The 25,357-nt window shown below is 41.6% G+C and overlaps 1 protein-coding gene across 3 annotated transcripts in view; it reads right to left on the bottom strand.

The window, feature by feature from the left end:
• The window catches only part of epha8 (eph receptor A8), a 523,624-nt gene that overhangs the window by 111,118 nt on the left and 387,149 nt on the right, over window positions 1-25,357 (bottom strand). For all 3 annotated transcript variants that reach the window (XM_043675514.1, XM_043675512.1, XM_043675513.1), the window contains exons 9-11: window positions 16,072-16,139; window positions 8,064-8,189; window positions 7,197-7,382 (exon numbers count right to left, since the gene is read on the bottom strand). In XM_043675514.1, the coding sequence (XP_043531449.1) occupies window positions 7,197-7,382; window positions 8,064-8,189; window positions 16,072-16,139 (380 nt within the window). The remainder of the gene's footprint in view (window positions 1-7,196; window positions 7,383-8,063; window positions 8,190-16,071; window positions 16,140-25,357) is intronic.

Below are 25,357 nucleotides of genomic sequence, written 5' to 3'. Positions count from 1 at the left end.
CATCAGATAAGCCATATCTCCTATTCTGAGCATCAGCTATCAGCATTTGTGGCTACATGTGACTCCTCTCTGTTAGATAGTGAGATGGAGAAGGCAGCAACCAAGACGGAGCTTGCTCAGAAGTTTATTTAACAAGTGTAAGTTATGAATAGCACGTTCTTGTGTAACATTTCTGTACACCTCAAAATGGAGCTCCAATAAGACCAGTATGTTCACCCAAGGCTGTTTTTTTAATTAAAAAACTGCTTTCTCTCTCTCGGTGGGATCTCAATGCTGCGAGGTAGAAACATAGAACACAGAACAGTACAGCACAGTACAGACCCTTTGGCCCACGATGTTGTGCCGAGCATTTATCTTAATCTAAGATCAACCTACACACCCCTCAATTTACTGCTGTCCAGCAGTTGCTTAAATCTCCCTAATGTTTCTGACTCTACTACCAATGTTGGCAGTGCATTCCACACACCCACCACACTCTGTGTAAAGAACCTATCTCTGACACCTCCCTTATTCCTTCCTCCAAACGCCTTAAAATTGTGACCTCTCATGACAGCCATTTTTGCCCTGGGGAAAAGCTCTATCTACAAGGATTCTCATTACCTTGTACATCTCTAATATACCAGATCAATGCAGAGATTCAACAACCCAACTGGATGGTGCTATGAAAGATTATGAAGGATGAGTCACTATTCATTTTTCTTCTATTGTCAGTGTAAGGATTGCTAACTGCAGTCAGAAGTCAAGGGGTCCCCCAATGGATGACTGCTTCCTTTTGCTCCATCAGACACATCTCCTGTTGCAAAATGGAAGCTCAGCTGCTCAGTGTTAAAGGGCTGAATGAAACTTCAGCCATGGGTTGTGATTTGATGCTCTGACATCAATGAAGCTTTTCTGAACGGATATTGATTTGACTCCGAGAAATGAAGCCGACTCAGACCGCCTCAATGTCCCTATTCTTTTTCTCAATCACACTGGTCACACATACTGCTGGGGTGAAGGGTGGTGCAACTCTGTGAGCAGACCAGTTGGAAACAGAACGTGGTGTATCAAATCAAGGAGGAGTTATCCAGCCACAGAATAAAACAGCTTGGGAATAGGAGCAGATAACTGAAAAGAGAAAAAGTGAGAGGACAAGGCTATGGCAGATGCAGTTTAATGTCATGCATGTGACAGAATACACCTTTGATTGGAGGGTATTGCAGATGGAAGATGATCTAAATTTGAAAGCACTGTACAGAATAATCAGTGATAATAAGCTGGTTCACACGGGCAGAGAAAGTAATAAATGATTAAAAGGATACCAGGCTTTAATGCAAGGATTTTGTGGTATTGGTGGAAATGGACTACAAATTTTTGACTTTGATCACCTGATTTTCATACCTGAGAGCTTAAATGCACAAAAATTACTTTAAAAATTTCAGAAAATTTAAGATGGCTGCAATGTCACCTGACCAGGGTTAGTTCATGAAACCATCAATAACGAGGACCCAATCTGAAGTGAAATTCCATGTCATTATAGTTACTCAAACCAGTCACTCAGATTAGCATCCTTAGGGAAGGAGAACAAAGCTATGCACTGAGCTCTGGAAAATGGCCTCACTGGAACAGGCACATGGTTGAGTAACAAGTACTTTCCTAGCTAGTAAAAAAAATTATGTTAACACCAACATTACCTTTAGGCAAGGGACATTGCTGTCTCCGAAGACATGGGGTAAACCTGAACTAATTCATGGTTGTGGAGAGACCATAACCCAAAAGCTATCAGACCAGTTAATGGCTCACTCCTCAGAGAAACATACTCATTTACCAGGACACTGAGCTATCCAGACCATTCAAAGTAAACCCTTTCAGACCAACCACGTCATACAGCAATAGAGAATTCTAGAGGCTCACAAATCTCTAAAGAAATATTTCCTTATCTCAGTTGTGAATGCTGACCTCTTATTTTCAGGCAAGTTGGTTTAAGTTTGGGCTCTCCACCCATTCAGAAATGGCCTCTTGCCATCTAATTTGTCAAGTCCTTTCAAAGCTTGATATGTTTAATTACATCAGCATCCCCTTCAGGAGGCATTAGACTGATGGTAACATCATAATCCAGAACATCAGGCTTGAGTATGTAATTTCAAATACCATCACATCAGATTGCAAAATTTTCGTTCAATAAAACTCAAGAATTAAAAGCTATTCCAATGACAACAATTATCAGGAAAGCAATTTGGTTCCCTCATGTTGTTTAGGGAGGGAACTTTGCTTTCCTTACTGGGTCTGGTCAATGTGGCAGACTTGATTAAGGAGCTGAAGGTGAAGGAACCCTAAGGGGATAGAATTTACCTGCAGTTTGAGAGTAGCTGGAATCTGATCTAACAGTATTACAACTGAGTAAAGGTAATGATGAAGACCTGAGGCGAGGAACTGGCCAGAGTTGACTGGAAGGGAAGCCGAGCAGGGAAGACAGTAGAGCAGCAATGGCAGGAGTTTGTGGGGTAATTTAGGAGGCCCATCAGAAATTCATCCCAAAAAAGAAGAAATATACTAAAAGGAAGATGAGGCAACCATAGCTGACAAAGGAAGTCAGGAAAAGCATATAATGTGATGAAAGTAAGTGGGAAGTCAAAGCATTGGGAAGCCGTTTAAAAACAAGCAGAAAAAGCGATAAGGTCATGGTGGGGGTGGGGGCAATGAAATATGAGGGCAAGCTCGTAGTAATATAAAAGAAGATTGCAAGATTTTCTTCAGATACATAAAACTTGAGAAAGAAAGAGAGACACAAGAGTGGATATTGGATCACTGGAAATGGATGTATGGGGAAAAAAGAAATGGAAGAGGGAGCAAATAGGTACTTTTTAAAATCGGTCTTTTTAAATCAGCAGCATACCAGAACTTCAGGCAGAGGTGAGTTTCAGTGGCCATCACTTAGGAAAGGGTACTGGGGAAGGTGAAAGGTCTGAAGGTGGATAAACCGCCATGATCAGATAGATTATACCCCATAAGCCTGAAGGAGATAACGGAGGAGATTGCAGAGGCATTGTTGGTGATTTTTCAGGAATCCCTGGATTCAGGGTAAGCCACAGAGGAATGAAAAATGGTTAATGTAACACCCCTGTTTAAGAAGCGAGGATGGCAGAAGACAAAAATAAACAATAGGCCGGTTCACTTGACCTTGGTCATTGGTAAGATTTTAGAGTCCATTATTAAAGGTGAAATTGTGGAGTGTTTGGAAATGCACGGTTTAAAAAAAAAAGGGCTGAATCAGCATGGCTTCGACAAGGGGATATCATGTCTGATAAATCTGAATTATTTGAGGAGGTAATGAGTAAGTTAGACAAAGGAAAGCCAGTGAATGTGACCTATTTGGATTTCCAGAAAGCCTTTGACAAAGTTCTGCACGGAAAGACGTGAAATAAGATGAGAGGCCATGGTATTAGGCACAAGATAATGGCATAGATAGGGGATTGGCTGGCATGCACAAGGCACAGAGTCAGGACAACGGGGTCTTTATTGGGATGACTAGTGGGGATTCCACAGGGATCTGTGTGTTGGAGCCACTACAATTCACATCATATATTAAATTCTGGGCAAAGTAACTGAGGGCATTGTTGCTAAGTTTGCAGATGACAAAATTATAGCTGGAGGGACAGGTAGTGTTGAAGATGTAGGGAGGCTGCAGAAGACGAGGAGAGGTCAAAGAGGTGGCAGATGAAATACAATGTTGGAAAGTGTGAGGTTCTACATTTTGGCAGGAAAAAGTAGAGGCATAGATTATGGGGAAAGGGTTCCAAAATCTGAAGCACAAAGTGACTTGGGGGTCTTTGTTCAATATTCTCTTAAGGTTGACATGCAGTTTCAGTGGTATTTAGGAAGGCACATGTTAGAACTCATTTCAGGAGGACTAGAATACATGAGGAGAGATATACTGTTGAAGCTGTACAAGGCTCTCATCAGATTGCATTTGGAATATTGTGGCCGTTCTGTACCTAAGGAAAGGTGTGCTGGTTTTGGAGGGGGTCCAGATGATGTTCACAAGAATGATCCTAGGGACGAAGGGCTTATCACATGAAGAGCAGTTGAAGACTTGGAGTTTTCAACTTACAGAATACAGAGCTGTCTGGACATGGTGGATACAGAGAAGATGTTTCCACTAGTAGTTAGGACGAGGACCTGAGCGCACACTCTGTCTGAAGAGTGAAGAGACAACCCTTGAGAAAAGGTAGAATTTCTTCAGTCAGAGGGGTGGAGAAGGCCAAATCATTCAGTGTATTTAAGAGAATAAAAGAGTGGCAGGGTGGTTCAGTGTTAGCACTGCTGCCTCACAGTGCTGACCTGCTGTGCTTTTCCAGTACCACACTCTCGACTCTGATCTCCAGCATCTGCAGTCCTCACTTTCTCCTACTTATAAGCTTAGGCAGGTTAGTCCAGATTATGATAACTCCCATGGTGTAAAACAAATACCCAATTTCCCTCCAGTTCTTTTGTCAAATATTTGAATAATTAATTGTAAGTTATTTAACATTTATCAGTTTCATAAACTCTTCCAAACCAGATTACCAAATACAAGGTTTATTCATTCACACCACCAGTTGCAATTCGGGATTGTCAATTGTTCACGGAACTGTGAACAGTCATTTTAATGTTCCTTGAATGAACTTCAAGCTTCACATTAAGGTGCAGAGTTTTCTGTTTCTGCTGCTGTAACATCACTAGAACCTTGCTATGGGAACAGCTTTGAGAGAATTCACACTTGAAAACCATTTATATAATTTGCCTGAAGTAGTCTTCTGTAAGGTACATGTATTCTTAAATGGAGCAGCTAGTTTTTCAACTCAATGCATTTACAGAATGTGGGAGTCAGTGATTTATTAAGTATTATGGCCTATCTCAAAATGCACTTGAGGAGGTGGTGAGCTTTCTTCCTGAACCACTGTCATCCATGTTGTATAGGGACATCGACAATGTTAGGGAGAGAGCACCAGGAATTTGACCCAGCAACAGTGAAGCATTGGTGATATATTTCCAAGGAGAAAGTGAGGACTGCAGATGCTGGAGATAAGAGCTGAAAATGTGTTGCTGGAAAAGCGCAGCAGGTCAGGCAGCATCCAAGGAGCAGGAGAATCGACATTTCGGGCATGAGCCCGAAGACGGGCTCATGACTGAAACGTCAATTCTCCTGATCCTTGGATATTGCCTGACCTGCTGCGCTTTTCCAGCAACACATTTTCAGCGCTGATATATTTCCAAGTCAGGATAGTGAGTGACTTGGAGGGAATTGCAGGTGGTGGTGTTCCCATGTGTCTGCTGTATGCTATGATCAAATGCAATAAGATGTCAGGATAATGAAGGCGGCATTTGGTATGCTTTCCTTTATTGGTCAGAGTATTGAGGTCATATTGTGGCTGTACAGGACATTGGTTAGGCTACTATTGGAATATTTTGTGCAATTCTGGTCTCCTTCCTATCGGAAGGATGTTGTGAAACTTGAAAGGGTTCAGAAAAGATTTACAAGGATGTTGCCAGGATTGAAGGATTTGAGCTACAGGGGGAGGTTGAATGGATTAGATTAGATTCTCCACAGTGTGGAAACAGGCCCTTCCGCCCAACAAGTCCACACTGCCCTCTGGTATGAAGAGAAACCCACCCAAACCCATTCCCCTACCCTATATCTACCCCTGGCTTTTTTCCCTGGAGCATCAGAGGCCATGGGGTGACTTTATAGAGGTTTATAAAATTATGAGGGGCATGGATGCGATAAATAGACAAAGCATTTTCCCTGGGGTGTGGGAATCCAAAACTAGAGGTTTAGGGTGAGAGAGGAAAGATATAGAAGAGACCTAAGGGGCAATTTTTTCACAAAGAGGGTAATACCTGCATGGAATGAGCTGCCAGAGGAAATGGTGGAGGCTAGTACAATGACAGCATTTAAAAAGCATCTGGATAGATATACGAATAGGAAGGGTTTGGAGGGATATGGGCTGGATGCTGCCAGGTGGGACTAGATGGAGTTGGGATATCTGGTCAGCATGGACGAGTTGGACTGAAGGGTTTCTTTCATGCTGTACTTCTCTGTGACTCCTTGACTCTATAATATCCAGGTTTAGCTGGAAAAGTGGCAAGTGACATTTGCGAAAAACAAATGTCAGACAATGACCATCTCCAATAGAGGTAATCTAACCACTGCCCCTTGACATTCAACGGTGTTAGCATTACTGAATCCCGCCACTGTCAACATCCTTGGAGATTATCATTGACCAGAAACTCAACTGGACTCACCACATAAATACAGTGGCTGCAAGAGCAGGTTACAGGCTCAGAATACTCACTTATTCAATTTACTCACTTGCTGATTTCCCAAACTTTTTCCACAATCGATAAGCACAAGTCAAGAGTGTGATGGAATAGTCACTTGCCTGAATGGGTGCAGCTTCAACAACACTCAAGAAGCTTGACACCATTCAGGACAAAACAGCCCATTTGATTGGCACATCTACCAAATATCCATTCCCTTCACCCCATAGTGCAGTAGTGCACACTGCTACTATCTATAAAACGCACTGCAGAAATTCACCAATGATCCTCAGACAACACCTTCCAAATTCATGACCACTTCCACCTAAAAGGACAAGAGCAGCAGATATTTGGGAATACCACTATCTCTAAGTTTCTCTCCAAGTCATTCACTATCCTGACTTGGAAATACCTCAACATTCCTTCACTGTTGCTGGGTCAAAAACTATGGAATTTGCTCCCTAAAGGCATTGTATGTCAGCCACCAGTGCATGAACTGCAACAATTCAAGAAAGCTGCTCACCACAACACATCCTCAATGGCAACTAGAGACAGGCAATAAATGCTGACTCACATCCTACATGTGAACAAAAATAGATTTTTGATTTTATGAAGAAGGAAAGGTCATTGATCTGATGATGGTTGGCCATTGGATACTACCATGAGGAACTCCAGAATAAATATGCTGTGACTGAGATGATTGACGTCTAAAAATAATAACCATCTTCCTTTCGGCTCATTATGACATCAGGTTATGTGGTTAGCTATGGGAAAAGCAGGGTTGCAAGGAGAAGGAAGAGGGGGGCAATGCTCTTCGGAGGGTTGGTGTGAACTCATTTACTGAATGGTCTGCTTCACACTCTCGGGATGATATGATTCTATGAACTTTATGAAGTGACAGCCACTCTAGTACTTACTTCTGGTAACGACTCCTTCTAACCGAATGATGTTTGGGTGGTCAAACTGTCCCATGATGCTGGCCTCGCTCAGAAAGTCCCGTCTCTGTTTCTCAGTGTATCCTGATTTGAGTGTCTTTAAAGCCACAGGGATCTCTCGCTTTGCTGGCAGCTTCAGGCGACCATAACACACCTCCCCGAATTCACCTGCACAACCAAATCATATTAGCAAAGGCCAAAAAGTGATACCAGGCAGGTTGACAATCTAAATTTGAAGTTAATGGAACTGACTATTGGGTGGAAGATAAAACTTTGCTCGTTATAATCCACATCTCACCACCCCTCCTCCCCTTCCTCACTCACTTCCACTCCCCCCCACCCCACCCCAACCCAACCACACACAGAATCAATTCACACTCATTATTGTTCTGGAGCAGCTAGGGATAAGCAATAGATACAGTAGCACAGTGATTAACACTGCTGCTTCACAGTGCTAGGGACTGGAGTTCAATTCTAGCTTTGCGTGACTGTCCAAATGAAGTTTGTGTAGGTTTCCACTGGATGCTCCAGTTTCTTCTCTCAGTCCAAAGATACGCAGGTTAGGTGGATTGGCCATACTAAATTATGCATAGCGTCCAGGGATGTGCAGGCTCAGAGTTAGCCACAGTAAATGCGGAGTTACAGGATGGGGGGAGCTGGGTGCAGTGGGATGCTCTTTGGAATGTTGGTGCAGACCTGGTGGGCTGAACGGCATCTATCTGCACTGTCATGATTCTATGACAGTGTATGACCAAAGTTGCCCATGTCTCAGCAATAGGTTCACAAACAGACTATAAAGGAGGTTCCCTGATTAGCCCTTCAATCAATTAGAAAGAAACATATTCTTACCTGAGCCAATAACCTTTTCAATTTTTATTCGTGATGCTTCTATTTCTCTGGCAAATTCACGGACCGCTTGGCCCGGGTCTTCGTAGGTGTGAGGGTCAACATAAATCTTCGGGTCAGGGAACCTGACTGTAAAAACAAAAACATAGCACTCTGCGTGATAGTGTTTTAAACATTTTTTTTTAAATGAGAATGCTAACTGAAATAATTGAGTAAACAGAGTGGAAAGTTTAGTTTGTGATGCAGGTTTCAAAGTGAACTGAATGATGGATCCCTCAATGATTAAATCTGTTGATAAGTCACAGCAGAAATCACAGGTGGCAAGAGGTAATTGTTTACTGGGTCACTGGGTGCCCAACTGAAGTTAGACAGCATCAATCATTTCAGGTATTATGTTGTGCCTGCTCGTTTAGAGGTGGGAGTAATGAATAACCTATTCACTGTGTTTCAATAACAAGGCATATGGATCAATGGTGGCTATGTAGAGTTGTGTTACAAATCACTTATTGAATGGTGGAACAAATGGGCTGAATGCCTTCTAATCCCTATGTGCACAGAATAATGCTAATGGTTTGGAGACTAATGTTCTCTTGAAGGGACTCATAAGGTTAGACTTAAACAAATAAATCATTGAAAATTTCAACAAATTTAAGCATGTACAAAAAGGGGCAAAACTGAACGTAGCCCAGGATAGCAGTTTGTGAGGCAGGAGAGAATGAGGGTCTAGACTGAAGAGGGTAGAGACGGGGATGGACATAATCGGCCTTTCCATTGAGAGATAAATTGAACCCCTTAAGTTGCTAATTTCAAATAACAGCAGCATGGGTGATCCATGTAGAGGTGAGGTTGGTTCTGGGTCTTGATGGGACTTGCATTGACATGCCAGGGTCACAAGCACAGGATTTTTCTTTATTAGTCATACATGGGATGAGGACATCATTGACTAGGCATACTGACTAAACATTTATTCCACAACTGCTTGGAAATCAAAACTAGGCCAGACCAGGTAAGGATGTCAGATTTCCTTCCAAACGAGTGTTAGTGAACAAAGTGAGCTTTCACTAGAATCCAAAGCAAATCCATCCCATTATGCCAGCTCTCTAGTCTAGACTTTTAATGAATTCACATTTCTCCATTGGTTTTGGTGGGATTCCAACTCATTAATCTGGATGACTTCTTTTGTGAGTTACTATTATGCCTCTCCTTATTTCTATGTCTTTTGACCATAAGATACAGGAGCACCATTCGGCCATTTGGCCTTGTGTTTGCTCCTCCATTCGATTGTGGCTGATACGTTTTTCAAATGAATTCTCCTGATAACCCTTCATCAACTTACTAATCAAGAAACTATCTCAGTCTTAAATATACCCAATAACTTGGCCTCTACAGCCTTCTGCAGCAATGAGCTCCATCGATGAACCACCCTATGATTAAATAAATTCCTCTTCCTCTCAGTTTTAAAGAGTTGCCCCTTCACTCTAAGGCTGTGCTGTCATGTCCTAGTTTCTCCTACTAGTGGAAACATCTACTCCACATCCATTCTGTCTAGGTCTCTCAGAATTCTGTAAGTTTCAATCAGATTCCACCCCCGTCCTTTGAAATTCCATTGAGTACAAACCCACAGTACTCAATTGCTCTCATATGACAAACGCTTCATCGCCAGGAATCTTGAAAACATCCTTTGGTTCCCCCTCCAATGCCAACGCATCCTTCCTCAGATATGGGGCCCAAATTCATTCAATATTCCAAATGCAGTCTGACAAGAGCCTTATACATCCTCACAGTATATCACTGCTCTGATATCCTAGTCTGCTTGAAAGGAATGCTAACACTCCATTTGCCTTTCCAACTGCCAACTGAACCTGCACACTAACCTTAAGAGAATCATGAACTCGGACTCTCAGTCGCTTCAAATATCCAAAGCCTTTCCCCATTTACAAATTAATCTACACTCCATTACTCCCACCAATGTGCATAACTTCACACTTCCCAACATCGCATTCCATCTGTGACTTCTTTGCTAACTCTCCTAGCCTGTCCAAGTCCTTCTGCAGCCTCCCTACTTCTTCAACACTACCTGTCCCTCCACCTATCTTCATGTCATCTGAAAACTTTGTAACAATGCCTTCAGTTCCTTCATCCAGGTCGTTTATATATAATGTGATAATTGTGGTGCCAATGCTGACAACTGCAAAACTCTACTAATCAATGCCTGCCATCCTGAAAATGACCCCTTTATCCCCAAACTCTGCCCTCTGCCAGTTAGCAAGTCTTCTGTCTGTGCCAGTACCTTGCCCCTAACATTATGGACTTTAATTTTATTTAGCAGCCTCCTGAGCGACAGCTTATCAAAGGCCTTTCAGGAAATCTAAGTAGACCATGTAAACTGGTTCTCCTTTATCTAACTTTTTTGGTACTGCTTCAAAAACAATTCTAATAGATATGTCAGACATGATTTCCCCTTTACTAAGCCGTGCTGACTCAGCCATGCACCTCCATGCACCTCCAAGTATTTCCCAATCTCATCCTTAATAATCCTTTAATGCCTTGTTTTACTGTAGGTTTAGTTTGGGGAAACACCATGATTGAATTAGGGAAGATTTTCAACATTGACCCATTTCTATCTGCTGGAGATATTAGGCTAGGTTTTTGATCCCAATTAGAAATCAATTCGTTGAACTGCCTAATTGGAAGATTTGGTCAATTCTGTCAGCATCTGCATTTTGCTCGGATCTTACCTCGGTTAGGATTTTAGTATAAATTTAATCAGAGTTTTCTTATTCTCAGTATTCTCAGAATTCATGATTGCAGCTGTAGTTGCTCAGAGCTCTAGCTATCTCTCAAACCTTAAATCGAGGTTTCATTACCATTGACAGAGAACACTCCTCTTACACTAAATTTAAAAGATTTATCTACATATGAACACAAGCTTCTTTTTCAAATTGGGGAACACACTTTGGGCACTTTTGGTGCGTGATAACCCTAGCTCCCTTTTTTGGGACAATTCCAGATCAGGATTATCTCTCAGTTAGCTTCGCTCAATTTCAGATCGAGAAAATCAGATCCTAAAGATATGGCATGGGGTCTGAGAAATTGATCAATCTTATTCCAGAGGAAAAGAGCCAGCTGAATTATTACATTCTACACATAAGTTACAACCAGGTTATTACTTTCCTGGTTATAATAGGGGACAGTTTTAAAACTTCCTCAGTAAAATGTTTCCCTAACTAAAGTGTGGAAGAATTAGTTTCACCATTTAGAGATATAGGACACTTTGTGAGACAAGATAAATTCAAAACCACACAAAAGCTTATTAAAAGCCCAAATACGCAACTGTTTATGTGTAAACAGTAATTCTCCACAGTCGACAGGTTCTGGGAGTCTTACTGTGAATTGAGAAACCAGTTGTAAACTTTAATTATCACAATAAAACTATTAAAAGTAAGCTATCAATTAAACATTCAACTAAGGTTGCCTTAATCCCTGAATAACTGAGATTAACCTAAACTCATTAAACAAATCTGTTTCATTTGTTTTGTTCTTGGATACATATTTTTTCAATTTAATTATTTCTTAGACATAATTAGTTTCTGATCTGTAATAATCTGTGGTTTTTAAATTATAAATCTCCTTTAAATCCTCCAATTAGGTTTTGATCATTCTTAATTCCCAGGAAAAGCCAACCCACTGTAATTCTAAACAAATGCTTCACCTGTGGCAGCAAAGCAAATCCTGTGCAAATGGCCATACGTGATCAAATCGATTCCTAGTCAAAGATCAGTCTCACATAATTAGACAATGTCTCTGAATTTTAAGGTTTGCTATCCTAATAAGGTTTGATCATCAGCTCCTATACAGTGCTGTTCTTTCTCCCAGTGGGAAGAATAAATACACTGTGTGCTGTTTATTTGGATGAATGTCTTCATTTCACTGAATCTTTATTACTGTAAAAAGGGAAAAGCTTCACCTTGTCTTTTGTAAACTGTTTGAGCACTTCCAAAATAATTGCTTTTACAGTTTTGAGAGTCGTACAAGAAATTAACTTTTATCCATGCATCCCTCATTTCTATCCATATTTTTTTCACACAGGTTATTTTACATTTGCAGGTAGGTGTAGTCCTCCTGATTGGACACCCTCTGGCTCACGAAGGGCTACCCCTGGTGGCAAGAGTCTGACTAAACCGCTCCTGCAACACCCCCAATACTCTGCTCCAAGTCAACAAAATCCTGAGGCTTGCTCCAAAGTTTTATTGCTCCTGACCAGATGCAGTTCCGCTCATGGCCTCTACTCCAAGTGGTGCTGAGGAGCAGCTGGTCAGCATCTCTTCGATATGAGATCTCAATCTTTAACATGATGGAAACCAGACAGGAAGTAACTAATTTCCAGAATTAGGGTGCGGCTCCCTGAAACTACAGAAGCAGAGGCATCCCTTAATTTCCGGTTCCTACTAAAGGCCCCCTCCATCAGCATGAAATTCAACCCAGTGAGTGGATAGAAGCATCACAACGATGAGGACTCAAAGTCCATTGGCACCCCATCCACCACCAGCTGTGTGTAGCATTTAGAAGATACATAGCAATAACACATTAGGTCTCCATCCATAGCACCTTCCAAACTCATGATCACTTCCACCTAGAAGGACAAGGTCATCAGATACATTAGAACCCCATCACCTGCAAGTTTCTCTACAAGTAATTCACCATCCTGACTTGGAAATATCTTGGCTTTTCTTCAGTGTCTGTGGGTCAGAATCATGGAATCCCCTCCCTAACAAGACTCAGGGTCTCCCTACAGCTCATGAACTGCAGTAGTTCAAGAAATCACCATCTCCACCTTCTTTAGAGAATGGTCAATAATTACTGGACCAGGCAGCAACACTCAAAAAGTAGTGGCGGAAGAATAATTCATTCAAACAAAGGAGGAGGTGATGCATGTGTCAAAACTACAAGGATTATTTGATGAGCAGGCTGGCACACAGCTAATGGTCCATGAGGGAGATGCTGATGGACTTTGAGTGCACTATAGGAACTGTAGGACTATCATTTTGGAGGATCATTTTGTGTAGAGAATGGGCAGAGGCCCAGCCCAGGAAATACACGCGTTTATAAACAGCCACTGAATTTAATTAGCACTATTGCTTAATTGAATGCTAGCGTCTTTGGGCATTGACATGTATTCATTTTCTTTAGGACCCCTCAAACAGATAAAAAAAAAATGTGGGAAATACAGATGCTTGAGATCACAGCGGGTCAGACAGCATCCATGGAGAGAGAGCAAGCTAACATTTTGGTCTAGATGACTCTTCATCACGAAACGTTAGCTTGCCATCTCTTCACGGAAGTTCTCTGACTCGCTGTGATCTTGAGCATTTGTTGTTTTCAGCTCAGATTCCCACATCTGTAGTAATTTGCTCCTACAGTGGAAAATGCTGATGTTTATCTTCTACTTTGCTGAAAAGTATTGAGCCTAGTTATAGTATTCATACTGCTGCACTGAGATCAGCCAACTCATCACATCAGGGGTTAGGTCTGGGATCTTCCCAAGCTGTGTGGTTTCCACTTTATACTTAATTGCGTTTACAAGAGTGTTTTGTCTTTTTAAAGCTGAATATGTCTCAGATTTCCATTCTACAGATTGAAGAAAATCAAATTTGCCAGATTGTCTCTCTCGCTAAGGGCAGGAGCTAATCAAGAACTTATTGTTCTATTAACAATTACAGCCTTTTCTTTGCTTGAATGCACAAGTCACTGGGGGAAGACTGTACACTGGAGTTATAACATGGTCCTTGCCTAATATTATTGAAACAACAGCTGATGGCATCTGAAGTGATTGGCAGAGTAGTACACTATCTTGGAAAAAAAAACAAATATTGTGGATGCTGTAAATCTGAAATAAAAACAGAAAGTGCCCAAGAGACTCTGAGGAGGAGATACATCAAACTTGAAACGTTAACTCTGTTTCTCTCTCCACAGATACTATGAGATCTGCTGGGTTTCTCCAGCATTTTCTGTTTTTATTACCCTCTGCTCTATAATGGATTAAATGTTAAAGTGTCTACCAATTACCCACTCAAAAAATGTTGAAGAACATGGCATTCTCTAATGATTGTAGTTAGTATTTCTCCCTCAGCCAACTCCATGAAAATTCAGTTCATTGAACTAAAGGCAGAAGAGACTAGGAATATTGAGTGGGTCAGGAGGAAGCTGTGTGCAGAGAGACAGATGAAAGTGGATGATCTTTGATCAGAACAGAGTGAAGAAAGGAATGTAACAAGCAAGTGTGGAGGCAAGGAAAGAAAATAGCAAAAGGGAAGGGAAGGTCTGTGATAGGGTGGAAAAGAGGAGAGATTAAGTGGTGTAAAACAAAAGCAGACAGTAATGGGACAAGTAAAGAAATAAATGTTATGAGTAGCAGTATTATGATGACACAAAAATCAAACAAACAAACCAAGTAGTTGCTATGATTATGACCTGAAATTGTTGAACTCAATGTAGAGTTCAGGAACTTGCAAAATGCTTCTTCGAATGAAGAAGGACCAATTCCCGAATTTGACCATGACAGCTCAGCAAATGGAGGTCAGAATGGTAGCAGAATGGAAAATTAAAGTGACAACCAACCAGAAGTGAGGGCTCATGATTCTAAACTGAATGGAGATGTTCTGCAAAATGATCATTCAGTTGCATTTCGTTGCCTCAATTCAGAGGCATCCACACAATAAACTGCAAATATATTGTACTCAATTGTAAGAATTACAGCCAGTTCTGCTATTATGTGGGTTTCTTCAATGCAATTTGTCTTTAACTTGATTAGAGAATTTAGACTGCTATTTGTAGAATGCGAACTTTCCTTACCTGTATTGCCTATAACGCAATTCTGGCCCCGTTAGTTTAAATGGTGCTGCTGTTGCACGATTTTCTTATAAGGCGAGATCATATGAGAATGGAACTATCACGTCACATCAGTACCGACTGTACACGTAAATTCCTACTTCACCAGAAGGAGTATTTGGGACCTTGGACATTATGAGGGAGGAAATAAAAGGGCGCATGCTCCATCTCCTGGAATTCCTGAGGAAGGGATCGGGGGAGATGGCCTCATGGAGAAGTGGATCAAAGTGCTCAGAAGGGAGTGATCTCTTTGGAATACTGAAAGGGGAGAGGAAGATGGACTCTGTGAAGGGTGACAGGTAAGAGGTGTGCATTAAAGTGTACAGTGTAATTGCTTCATGACTTGCTGTGTTTAAGGCCCAGAGATTCCTGAGACACTGCCTTTCTGATAAAATATTATAATTATCTTGCCTTCCCTCTCAACCAAGGTGGTGGCTGGGTGGAGGTGGGGGGATTTGGAAATCATTGACATCACATGGAGTACAGGTGAATTGTCCTCACGTCCTGGTCAAATTCTACCCCAAACACCATCTGGTGAAGTGTTTCATTCTTGTTTGTGGAAAGTGTGAGTAGACAGTTGCTGCCATGTCTCCCTACATCACGACAATGACAAACATTTTGTTAGCTGAGACAAACTTTGGGTTGGAAGGATGTGATGGATGCTATATAAATGCAACTCCTTTCTTGTATGAGTTTTTGCCTCTACTCTATCTGGAGACCATTTCCAGGATCAAAGTTAAAAAACAATGAAGGAATGTGCATTAATATAGTTTCTTCCATGAGCTTAAGAAGTGGTTTATAGCCAATGAAGGACTTTTGGAGTATAATTACTGCTGCACTTAGGGAGTAGTGTGCACACCAGGGAATCTAAGGCATGAATTCTCAATTTACCCATTGTTAGCTCATGTTTATGTCCCTTTTGTCCTACTGTTATGTTTTAATAGTTTAGTGTATTTCTGTGTTCCCAATATCCTACAGGGACATAAGACATTATTAGAAGGAAGTAAAAATGCGGGAACTATTTTCAGCATTCCCTAAATGGACTTTAATAATGTACAGAAGACAGTTCATTCTCCATGGTCTCATTTCTACTTTATTGAATGTTATTGCTCCTGCTACTTACGGTGCCCATTCTGATAATACATCTTTTCTTCATCAGGATCTTGAAATGCTTTACTGTACCCACACCTTCTGTAAGAAAGAATATATTTCAGTAAAGTCAGTCCGACCTCGAGGGACCCCCCCCCCCATCGTTTACAACATTTGCCTAAATGTAACTCGAACCCAAAATGTTCAAGATCTCTCCAGTGACCTTTTGCGACAACGATATGATGATTGAACAAGTCCTGAATTGTGCCAGTTGTTTTTGAGAGTGACAGATGTTTAAAGCACATTTTATGAAACAAATTAATTTTAAAAATGAATCTCAAGACAAATGTAGTAATTATAGAAAAAAAAGTTATCAGTCTTGTGAGAAAGACTGTGCTCATTTACTGAATTTCATAAGGAGATCTTAGTTGGATATGTGCTCTAGAACTGAACTTTTGTGTTCACAGACACACTGGGATAAAGATCTAACATTATCACACAGTCAGTCATCTGGGAAAGCTGATCATTATTAATCTTATCTAACTTTTATTTCCCCTGCTACATGTCCACTGTTTAAACTTTTAACAATTAACACACCAAAACTGGTATTAGCCAACCTACCCAAATTGTCCACATTATGATGAAGGTTTAAATTACACATAAGGATAGGGCTAAATTTAAAATTAAGGCATATTTTTACTTCTTTAACACAATATAAATCAATACTCTCAGACATTTTTTATACAACTAGCATTTGGTGCTAAGACTACGAACAGCAGATGGTGATGCTCTTATATTAATTAAATACAATTGCAGTATTGGAAATTTAAAACAAGAATGTTAGGTTATGAAACCTAAAAGCCTTCTACCTGAAAGATTTAATTTCAGTCACTGTATTCAAGTCAACATTTCTGGAGATATGTAAGTGGCTGCCCATTAATACCTGCTGACAACAGTACACTCTTGACACAATTACTGTCCTGCCGGTTGATTGTATCCTAGGTGTAATTGGGTCAGTGTTTACCTCAAAGAATAAAACACTTTGGAAATGTCTTAAAGAGTTATGTGGAAAAAGAAGCATGTCAGCTATTTTGCACTTAAAGCAGGTTAGGATCAATCAGATAAAAATAAATTAGTAAAATAGTATGAAAGTAAACTACAACCAAAAAAAAAGACAGCAAACATTAGAAATTGAGATTAAGTAAAAGAAGTGGGAAAATCATCAGTAAAATGTTCTTTATTTTAATCAAATTGTGTTTAACTCAGCACTTCAGGACTTATCTTAAAACTCTTCCAGGTATGCTGATAGTTTTATTGCTATGAACAAAGTCAGAGCAGTAAATTCCCCAAACTCAGTAGTATCCTGGTTGTGATGAATTCCTTGATGTATTTTGGTCTGATGAACATTGTAACATTCAGGAAACAGACAATTCCAATGGGTTGCTACATTCATGTCTCACTGCTATGTTTAGTTTTGCCTAGCAATAGTGATGGGGGTTATTGAAGGGTTTTCAATTTGTCACTTACAGGAATTCAAGGTTTGTGTAAAGACTTATAGCTTGGGTGCCAGTTGCCGTGGTTGTGGGTATGTTCGCTGAGCTGGGAAGTTGACTTGCTGACGTTTCGTCCCCTATCTAGTGATATCTTCAGTACTTTGGAGCTTCCTGTGAAGACACAATACTGCAACGCTTCACAAGAGGCTCCAAAGCACTGAAGATGTCACCTAGACGGGGATGAAATATCTGCAAATCAACTTCCCAGCTCAGCAAACATACCCACATCCACGGCAACTTAAAGGAATCATAGGAGAACAATTCCTAGCTCAGTTAGTTGGAGATTAAAACAGAGAAAGAGGAAGGTTCCATCCAGAAAAGAATAGTTTAGCAGTCAGGACTCAGAAAGAAGGTTAGGAGCCAGTAGATGCATAATTAATAGCATAGGTGGATCTTAAAGAGGAGTGAAGAACATAACAATAGCCCAATGTAGTCAGAGCTCAGAAATATTTCTAGGAGACAGCTAAATGTTCAAGTTAGCACTCAAAAAAACTGTCAGGAATTAGGATATAATATGCAGCATTAATATTTCAGTGCAGGAGGATGCCTTTAAGTATTTGCGTTGTGCAAGTGAAACAGATTGGACTTCAGGACACAAACCAAAAGGACAAATCTGGCTTGGTGAAGCTCAATTTTGGTGCAAATGCAGAAATTGTGCCTGTGAGTGCATTCTGGAGTGAAGTTCCAAAATACAGTAGAGGTTTGGACCCGAGAGGGAAGGTATGCCCCCGATCATGAACAGTGATTGAGGTAATCCAGGATGGAGAGCAGATCTTGAAGGTAGTTCAAGGTCAAGTCTTTGAAAGAATCATTATCCCTTTTGAAGTTTTATTAAGGTTTGAGGACCCTCAGCATCAATCCTTCTGGGGGTGGGGGTTTCAGGGCTGACAGATCAGGGGATCCGTCTTGATCACTTTTGGAATTTGATGGGTTTTTTCTGGGTGTCCACCACAGTCCATCTGCTTTGCATACTTGACTCATGTTAATTTTCATATATTAGAATATATGTCATACCCTTCTTTACACAGTCTTGCCATTTTTCTGTCAATGTCTTTTACAATATTTATTCCATTTTTTATTCCCTTCTCTGATCCCCTACCTAGTGAACCAGACAACCATACCCCCAAATATAGCCTCTGTAAAATCCACTGAGCTGCCTGAGTCACACCCACATTGTATACTAATCAATCAAAAAAAAAGGAAACAGGGAAAATAATTTGAGACACCGCCATGAGAAAGCAGCATTCTCTGAAGTCCAAGCAGAAAGTTATGATATCAAATTAGCTTTATATTGGGCTGTTGACTAATCTGTGACTAATGATTAATATTTAAGTATCCCTCACCTAATTAATAGAGTTTAAATAGCGCAAGAGCATTTTGTTTCCAGGAAGTATGTTGGAATTGGCTATTACTGCTTGATATTTTAGTTTGAGTCAGGAAATGATTGTACCAACTGCTTAGCTTTTACCTTATTTCTGGAATGGTGTGTACACATCAACCTTTAAATGTAACTCACTTGGTGTGAGTTGTCACCATTCAGTGCAACAAAATTATCCTTCTCCCCAGTTAGAACATTACTGCATTCACCAGATCCATTCCATTCATTGGGGGAATTGCTGCACTGTAATTACTATACAAACCTTACAGTCAAAAATAAATGACTGCAACATTTGCTTCGAATTTCTTCTTTTGTAAGGGAGGCCACTTAGCTTTTTCAGTGTTGGTTGTTTTTCTCCCTCCTCCTCCAAACACCGAGGTGGCATTTGGACATTGAACACAGAGCAAATGATGGCTCTTGTTGCCTGGTTGACAGGGACAGTACGGTTGGACAGCCCCAAGGTGAAAGAATTGGTTCATTAAAGAGTGTGATTTGACTGGAACAATGGCATTTTGGAAGCAAGTGCATCATGCATGCTTCATGGAAGAGTTAAAGGAGAATCAGAGATCCTTGCAAACCCAGCAAGTTGAACAAATGCAAAGAAAGAACCAAAATGCCCAATCAGATGTTGAAAACTAACCATCATTGAAAATACAATCAGTGGGCGTAATGGTCAAACTGACAAGACTTGACCATTGTGCCAAGTCTGGACATTGAAAAATCAGAGACCTTCAAATAGCGAAGAATACTGGAGTTGAGCTATGAGAAGGTTTGTAGATTGTTTGAAGGTTGTTTTAACTGGGAAGTCAGAGTCATAGAGAGTACAGCATGGAAACGGAACTTTCAGTCCAAGCCGTCCATGCCGACCAGATAGCCCAACCTAATCTAGTTCCACTTGCCAGCACTCAGCCCATCTGCCTCCAAATCCTTCCTATTAATATGCCCATCATGATGCCTTTTAAACGTAACAATTATATTAGTCTCCATCGCTACCTCTAGCAGCTCATTCTGTACACGTACCACCCTGTGTGAAATAGTTGTCCCTTAGGTCCCTTTTATATCTTTCCCCTCTCACCCTAAACCTATGCCCTCTAGTTCTGGACTCCCCCTCACCACTCCCCGAAAACATTTTGTCTATTTACCCTATCCATGCCCCTCATGATTTTATAAATCTCTATAAGCTTCCATCGCTCCAGGGAAACAGCCCTATAGCTCAAATCCTCCAAACCTGGCAACATTCTTGTAAATATTTTCTGAACCCTTTCAAGTTTCACAATATCCTGATAGGAAGGAGACCAGAACTGCACACAACATCCCAAAAGTGGCCTAAACAATGTCCTGTACAGCCATAACATGACCTCCCAACTCCTGTACTCAATACTCTGACCAATAAAGGAAAGCATACCAAATGCCTACTTCACTATTCTATTTACTGTCAAGGAGCTATGAACCTGCACTCCAAGGTCTCTTTGTTCAGCAACACTCCCTAGGACTTACCATTAAGTGGATAAGTCCTGCTCAGATTTGCTTTCCCAAAATGCAGCACATCACATTTATCTAAATTAAACTCCAAATGCCACTCCTCAGCCCTTTGGCCCATCTGATCAAGATCCAGATGTCATCTGAGGTACCCTTCTTCACTGTCCACTACACCTCCAATTTTGGTGTCATCTGTAAACTTATTAACTGTACCTATTATGGTCACATCCAAATCATTCATATAAATGATGAAAAGTAGTGGACTCAGCACTAATCCTTGTGGCACTCCACTGGTCACAGGTCTCCAGTCTGAAAAACAACCCTCCACCACCACCCTCTATCTTTGAGCCAGTTCTGTATCCAAATGACTAGTTCTCCCTGTTTTCCATGAGACGTAACCTTGCTATTTAGTCTCCCAAGAGGGAGCTTGTCGAACGCCTTACTGAAGTCCATATAGATCACTTCAACTGCTCTGCCCTCATCAATCCTCTTTGTTATTTCTTCAAAAAATGCAATCAAATGTGTAAGTCATGATTTCCCACGCACAAAGCCATGTTGACTATCCCTAATCAGTCCTTGCCTTTCCAAATACATGTACATCCTGTCCCTCAGGATTCCCTCCAACAACTTGCCCACCACCAACATCAGGCTCAGTGGTCTACAGTTCCTGACATGTCCTTACCACCTTTCTTAAACTGTGGCACCACGTTAGCCAGCCTCCAGTCTTCCGGCACCTCACCTGTGACTATTGATGATACAAATATCTCAGCAAGAGGCCCAGCAATCACTTCTCTAACTTCTCACAGCGTTCTAGGGTACACCTGATCAGGTCCTGGGGACTTATCCACTGCTGTGCATTTGAAGACATCCAGCAATTCCTCCTCTGTAATATGGACATTTTTCAAGATGTCACCATCCATTTCCCTACATTCTATATCTTCCATGTCCTTCTCCACAGTAAATACTGATGCAAACTACTCGTTTAGTATCTCCCCCATCTCCTGCAGCTCCACACAAAGGCCATCTTGCTGATCTTTGAGGGCCCTATTCTTTCTCTAGTTACCCTTTGTCCTTAATGTATTTGTAAAAACCCTTTGGATTTTCCTTAACCCTATTTACCAAAGCTATCTCATGTCCCCTTTTTAATCCTCCTGATTTCCGTCTTAAGTATACTCCTAATGTCTTTGTATTCTTCTAAGGATTCACTCGATCTATCCTATCTATACCTGACATATGCTTCCATCTTTTTCTTAACCAAACCCTGCTGCCTGACCTGCTGCGCTTTTCCAGCAACACATTTCCAACCTCAATTTCTATAGTCATCCAGCATTCTCTACACCTACCAGCCTTTTCTTTCACTCTAACAGGAGTATACTGTCTCTGGACTCTCGTTACCTCATTTCTGAAGGCTTCCCATTTTCCAGCCATCCCTTTACCAGTCAACATCTGCCCCCAATCAACTTTTGAAAGTTCTTGCCTTATACCGTCAAAATTAGCCTTCCTTCAATTTAGAAGCTCAACTTTTAGACCTGGTCTATCTTTTTCCATCACTATCATAAAACTAATACAATTATGGTCGCTGGCCCCAAAGTTCTCCCCCACTGACACCTCAGTCACCTGCCCTGCCTTATTCCCCAAGAGTATATCAAGCTTTAAATTAAGGGGGGGTAGGTATAGGACAGATGTTAGGGGTAGGTTCTTTACTCAGCGAGTCGTGAGTTCATGGAAGGCCCTGCCAGTAGCAGTGGTGGACTCTCCCTCATTATGGGCATTTAAGCGGGCATTGGATAGGCATATGGAGGATAGTGGGCTAGTGTAGGTTAGGTGGGCTTGGATCGGCGCAACATCGAGGGCCGAAGGGCTTGTACTGCGCTGTATTCTTCTATGTTCTAAGTTTGCACTCTCTTGTAGCTGCATCCACATACTGAATCAGAAAATTGTCTTGTACACACTTAACAAATTCCTCTCCATCTTCACCCTTAACACTATGGCACACACACAGACCAAGTCCTGAACTACAAAAGCAAGCACCCCAACACACACAAAAAAAGTTGCATCAAGACACTATTCACAACACACTGCAGCACACCAGAACTGCAAAAAGAGGAAGAAGAACACCTCTACAAAGTATTCGCCAAAAACGGATACCCCCGCAATTTCATCAACAAATGCCTAAGGGAAAGACAACGGAATGAGGACATACCACAACCCAAAGGACTAGCCACACTACCATACATCAGGAGCATCTCGGAACTGACAGCCAGACTACTGCGACCCCTAGGACTCATAACGGCACACAAACCCAACAGCCACTCCCAGGATGAAGGACCCGATACCCAGCATGAGCAAAACCAACGTAGTGTACAAAATCCCATGCAAGGACTGCACAAAACACTACATAGGACAAACAGGAAGACAGCTAACGATCCGTATCCATGAACACCAACTAGCCACGAAACGACACGACCAGCTATCCTTAGCAGCCACGCACGCAGATGACAAGCAACATGAGTTCGACTGGGACAACACTACTATTATAGGACAAGCCAAACAGAGAACAGCCAGTGAATTCCTAGAGGCCTGGCACTCATCCATAGATTCTATCAACAAACATATCGATCTGGACCCAATATATCGGCCACTGCAGCGGACAGCTGGAACTGACAACCGGAAGCGGCAGGGACAGGCCACTATAAATGCTGGAAGAAACATCACAGAAGCGCTTCACAGGAGGCTCCCAAGCACTGAGGATGTCACCTAGACAGGAGACGAAACGTCTGCAACACAAATTCCCAGCTCGGCGAACAGAACCACAACAACGAGCACCCGAGCTACAAATCTTCTCACAAACTTTGAACTACGGCAGTCCCAGTTTGGAAAATTAAAATCCCTTACCAAAACCACCCTATTATTCTTACAGATAACAGATCTCCTCACAAATTTATTTCTCAATTGCCTGCTGACTATTAGAGGGCTATAATACAATCCCAATATGGTGATCATCCCTTTCTTATTTCTCAGTTCCACCCAACTAACTTCCCTGGGTGTATTTCCAGGAATATCCTCCTTCAGCACAGCTGTAATCATATCCCTTATCAAAAAGGCCACTCCCCCTCCTCTCTTGCATCCCTTTCTATCCTTCCTATAGCATTTGTATCTGGAACATTAAGCTGCCAGACCTGTCCATCCCTGAGCCACATTTCTGTAATTGCTATGATATCCCAGTCCCATGTTCCTAACCATGCCCTGAGTTCATCTGCCTTCCCTGTTAGGCCTCTTGCATTGAAATAAATGCAGTTTAATTTATCAGTCCTACCTTGTTCTCTGCTTGATCCCTGCCTGCCCTGACGGTTTAACACACTTTTCTCAACTGTACTAGTCTCAGATTGATCTCTTTCCTCACTATCTCCCTGGGTTCCACAACACCTCCAACTCCTCCTCCCCCAACCTTACTGGTTTAAATCCTCATGAGCAGCTCGAGCAAATCTTCCTGCCAGTATATTAGTCCCCTTATAATTCAGGTGCAATTCAGTTTTCTTGTACAGGTCACTTTTACTCCAGAAGACATTCTGATTGCACAAGGAATTATTAAGTTTGTTGAAGGAGTGCACAAAATTCATCCATAATATTACTTTAAGCTAAACTTTGCATAGGACAATGGGATACAGGTTCTAACTAGATGAAGGTAACTTTAAGATGGAAATTGGGAACATTTGTCCTCACTTGGAGCATAATAAGCATTTGGAACTTCAGGCAGGAGAGGGAGAGGTCAAAACTCTAGTTGTGTTTAAGCAACAAGTAAATGCTGCAAAAGCGGAAGTGTACAATGCTACAGGATGGCTGAATGAAGATGTGCTCGTTCATAAATATCAACTCTTTGGATGAAATTGTTTGAAGATAGCCAGCAGTCAACACATATATTCTGAGAGGTCAAACAGTGTGCACGCAAGGACTGTTTCAGACTGACCCTGACCTAATATTGCACCGACCCAGAAGAAAGAAAAACTGTAAAAATAATGAAAACTGGTCTGACTTGGATACTTCAGTAGAGCTTCAAACTTTTTTTGAAGAATTTATTCACTACAGGAAGGCTGAACATGTCACAGAAAATGAAGTTAAAAATCACACAACACCAGGTTATAGTCCAACAGGTTTAATTGGAAGCACACTAGCTTTCGGAGCGACGCTCCTTCATCAGGTGATTGTGATGGTGCAGGAGGGAGGGATTCCGGTATCTGGATAACTGGGGTTCTTTCTGGGGAAGGTGGGACCTCTATAAACAGGATGGTCTATATCTGAACCTGAGGGGCACCAGTATCCTTGGGGGGAGGTTTGCTAGTGCTCTTTGCGGGGGTTAAACTAACTCTGCAGGGGCATGGGTCTGAAAGCTAGTGCTTCCAATTAAACCTGTTGGACTATAACCTGGTGTTGTGTGATTTTTAACTTGGTACACCCCAGTCCAACACCGGCATCTCCGAATCATGACAGAAAATGAACAACAGTTAGCTATTGAGCCAGTGAGATCACTCTCTCAGCAGAGCAGGTAAGGGCTGTTTGGCAGTGGCTGCTTGAAGGCTCGGTGACGTTTGTTTAACGGTTTAAATTTGAAAGTTTTTTTTTGAAAAAGCACGGAGCGGACCCGGAAGCTGGGGTAGCGCAAGTTTACCTGGGTAGGTTTTCTTTTCCTATAAAAGCGCGCAGGAGAGACAACAGTGAGGCAACAGTGCTAACCACTGTGCCACCGTGCCGCCCACAAGGGCTGAGGATGTTAGGCAGGCTTTCAGGGAGCTAGGCTGGAAGCTCAGAGTTAGAACAAACAAAGTTGTTGTCTCTGGTTTGTTACCCGTGCCACGTGATAGAGAGTCGAGGAATAGGGAGAAAGAACAGTTAAATGCGTGGCTACAGGGATG

The sequence above is a fragment of the Chiloscyllium plagiosum genome, chromosome 34 (genome assembly GCF_004010195.1).
Source record: "Chiloscyllium plagiosum isolate BGI_BamShark_2017 chromosome 34, ASM401019v2, whole genome shotgun sequence".
In the NCBI taxonomy this organism is placed as follows: domain Eukaryota; kingdom Metazoa; phylum Chordata; class Chondrichthyes; order Orectolobiformes; family Hemiscylliidae; genus Chiloscyllium; species Chiloscyllium plagiosum.
This window is presented reverse-complemented; position numbering and strand designations above follow the sequence as displayed.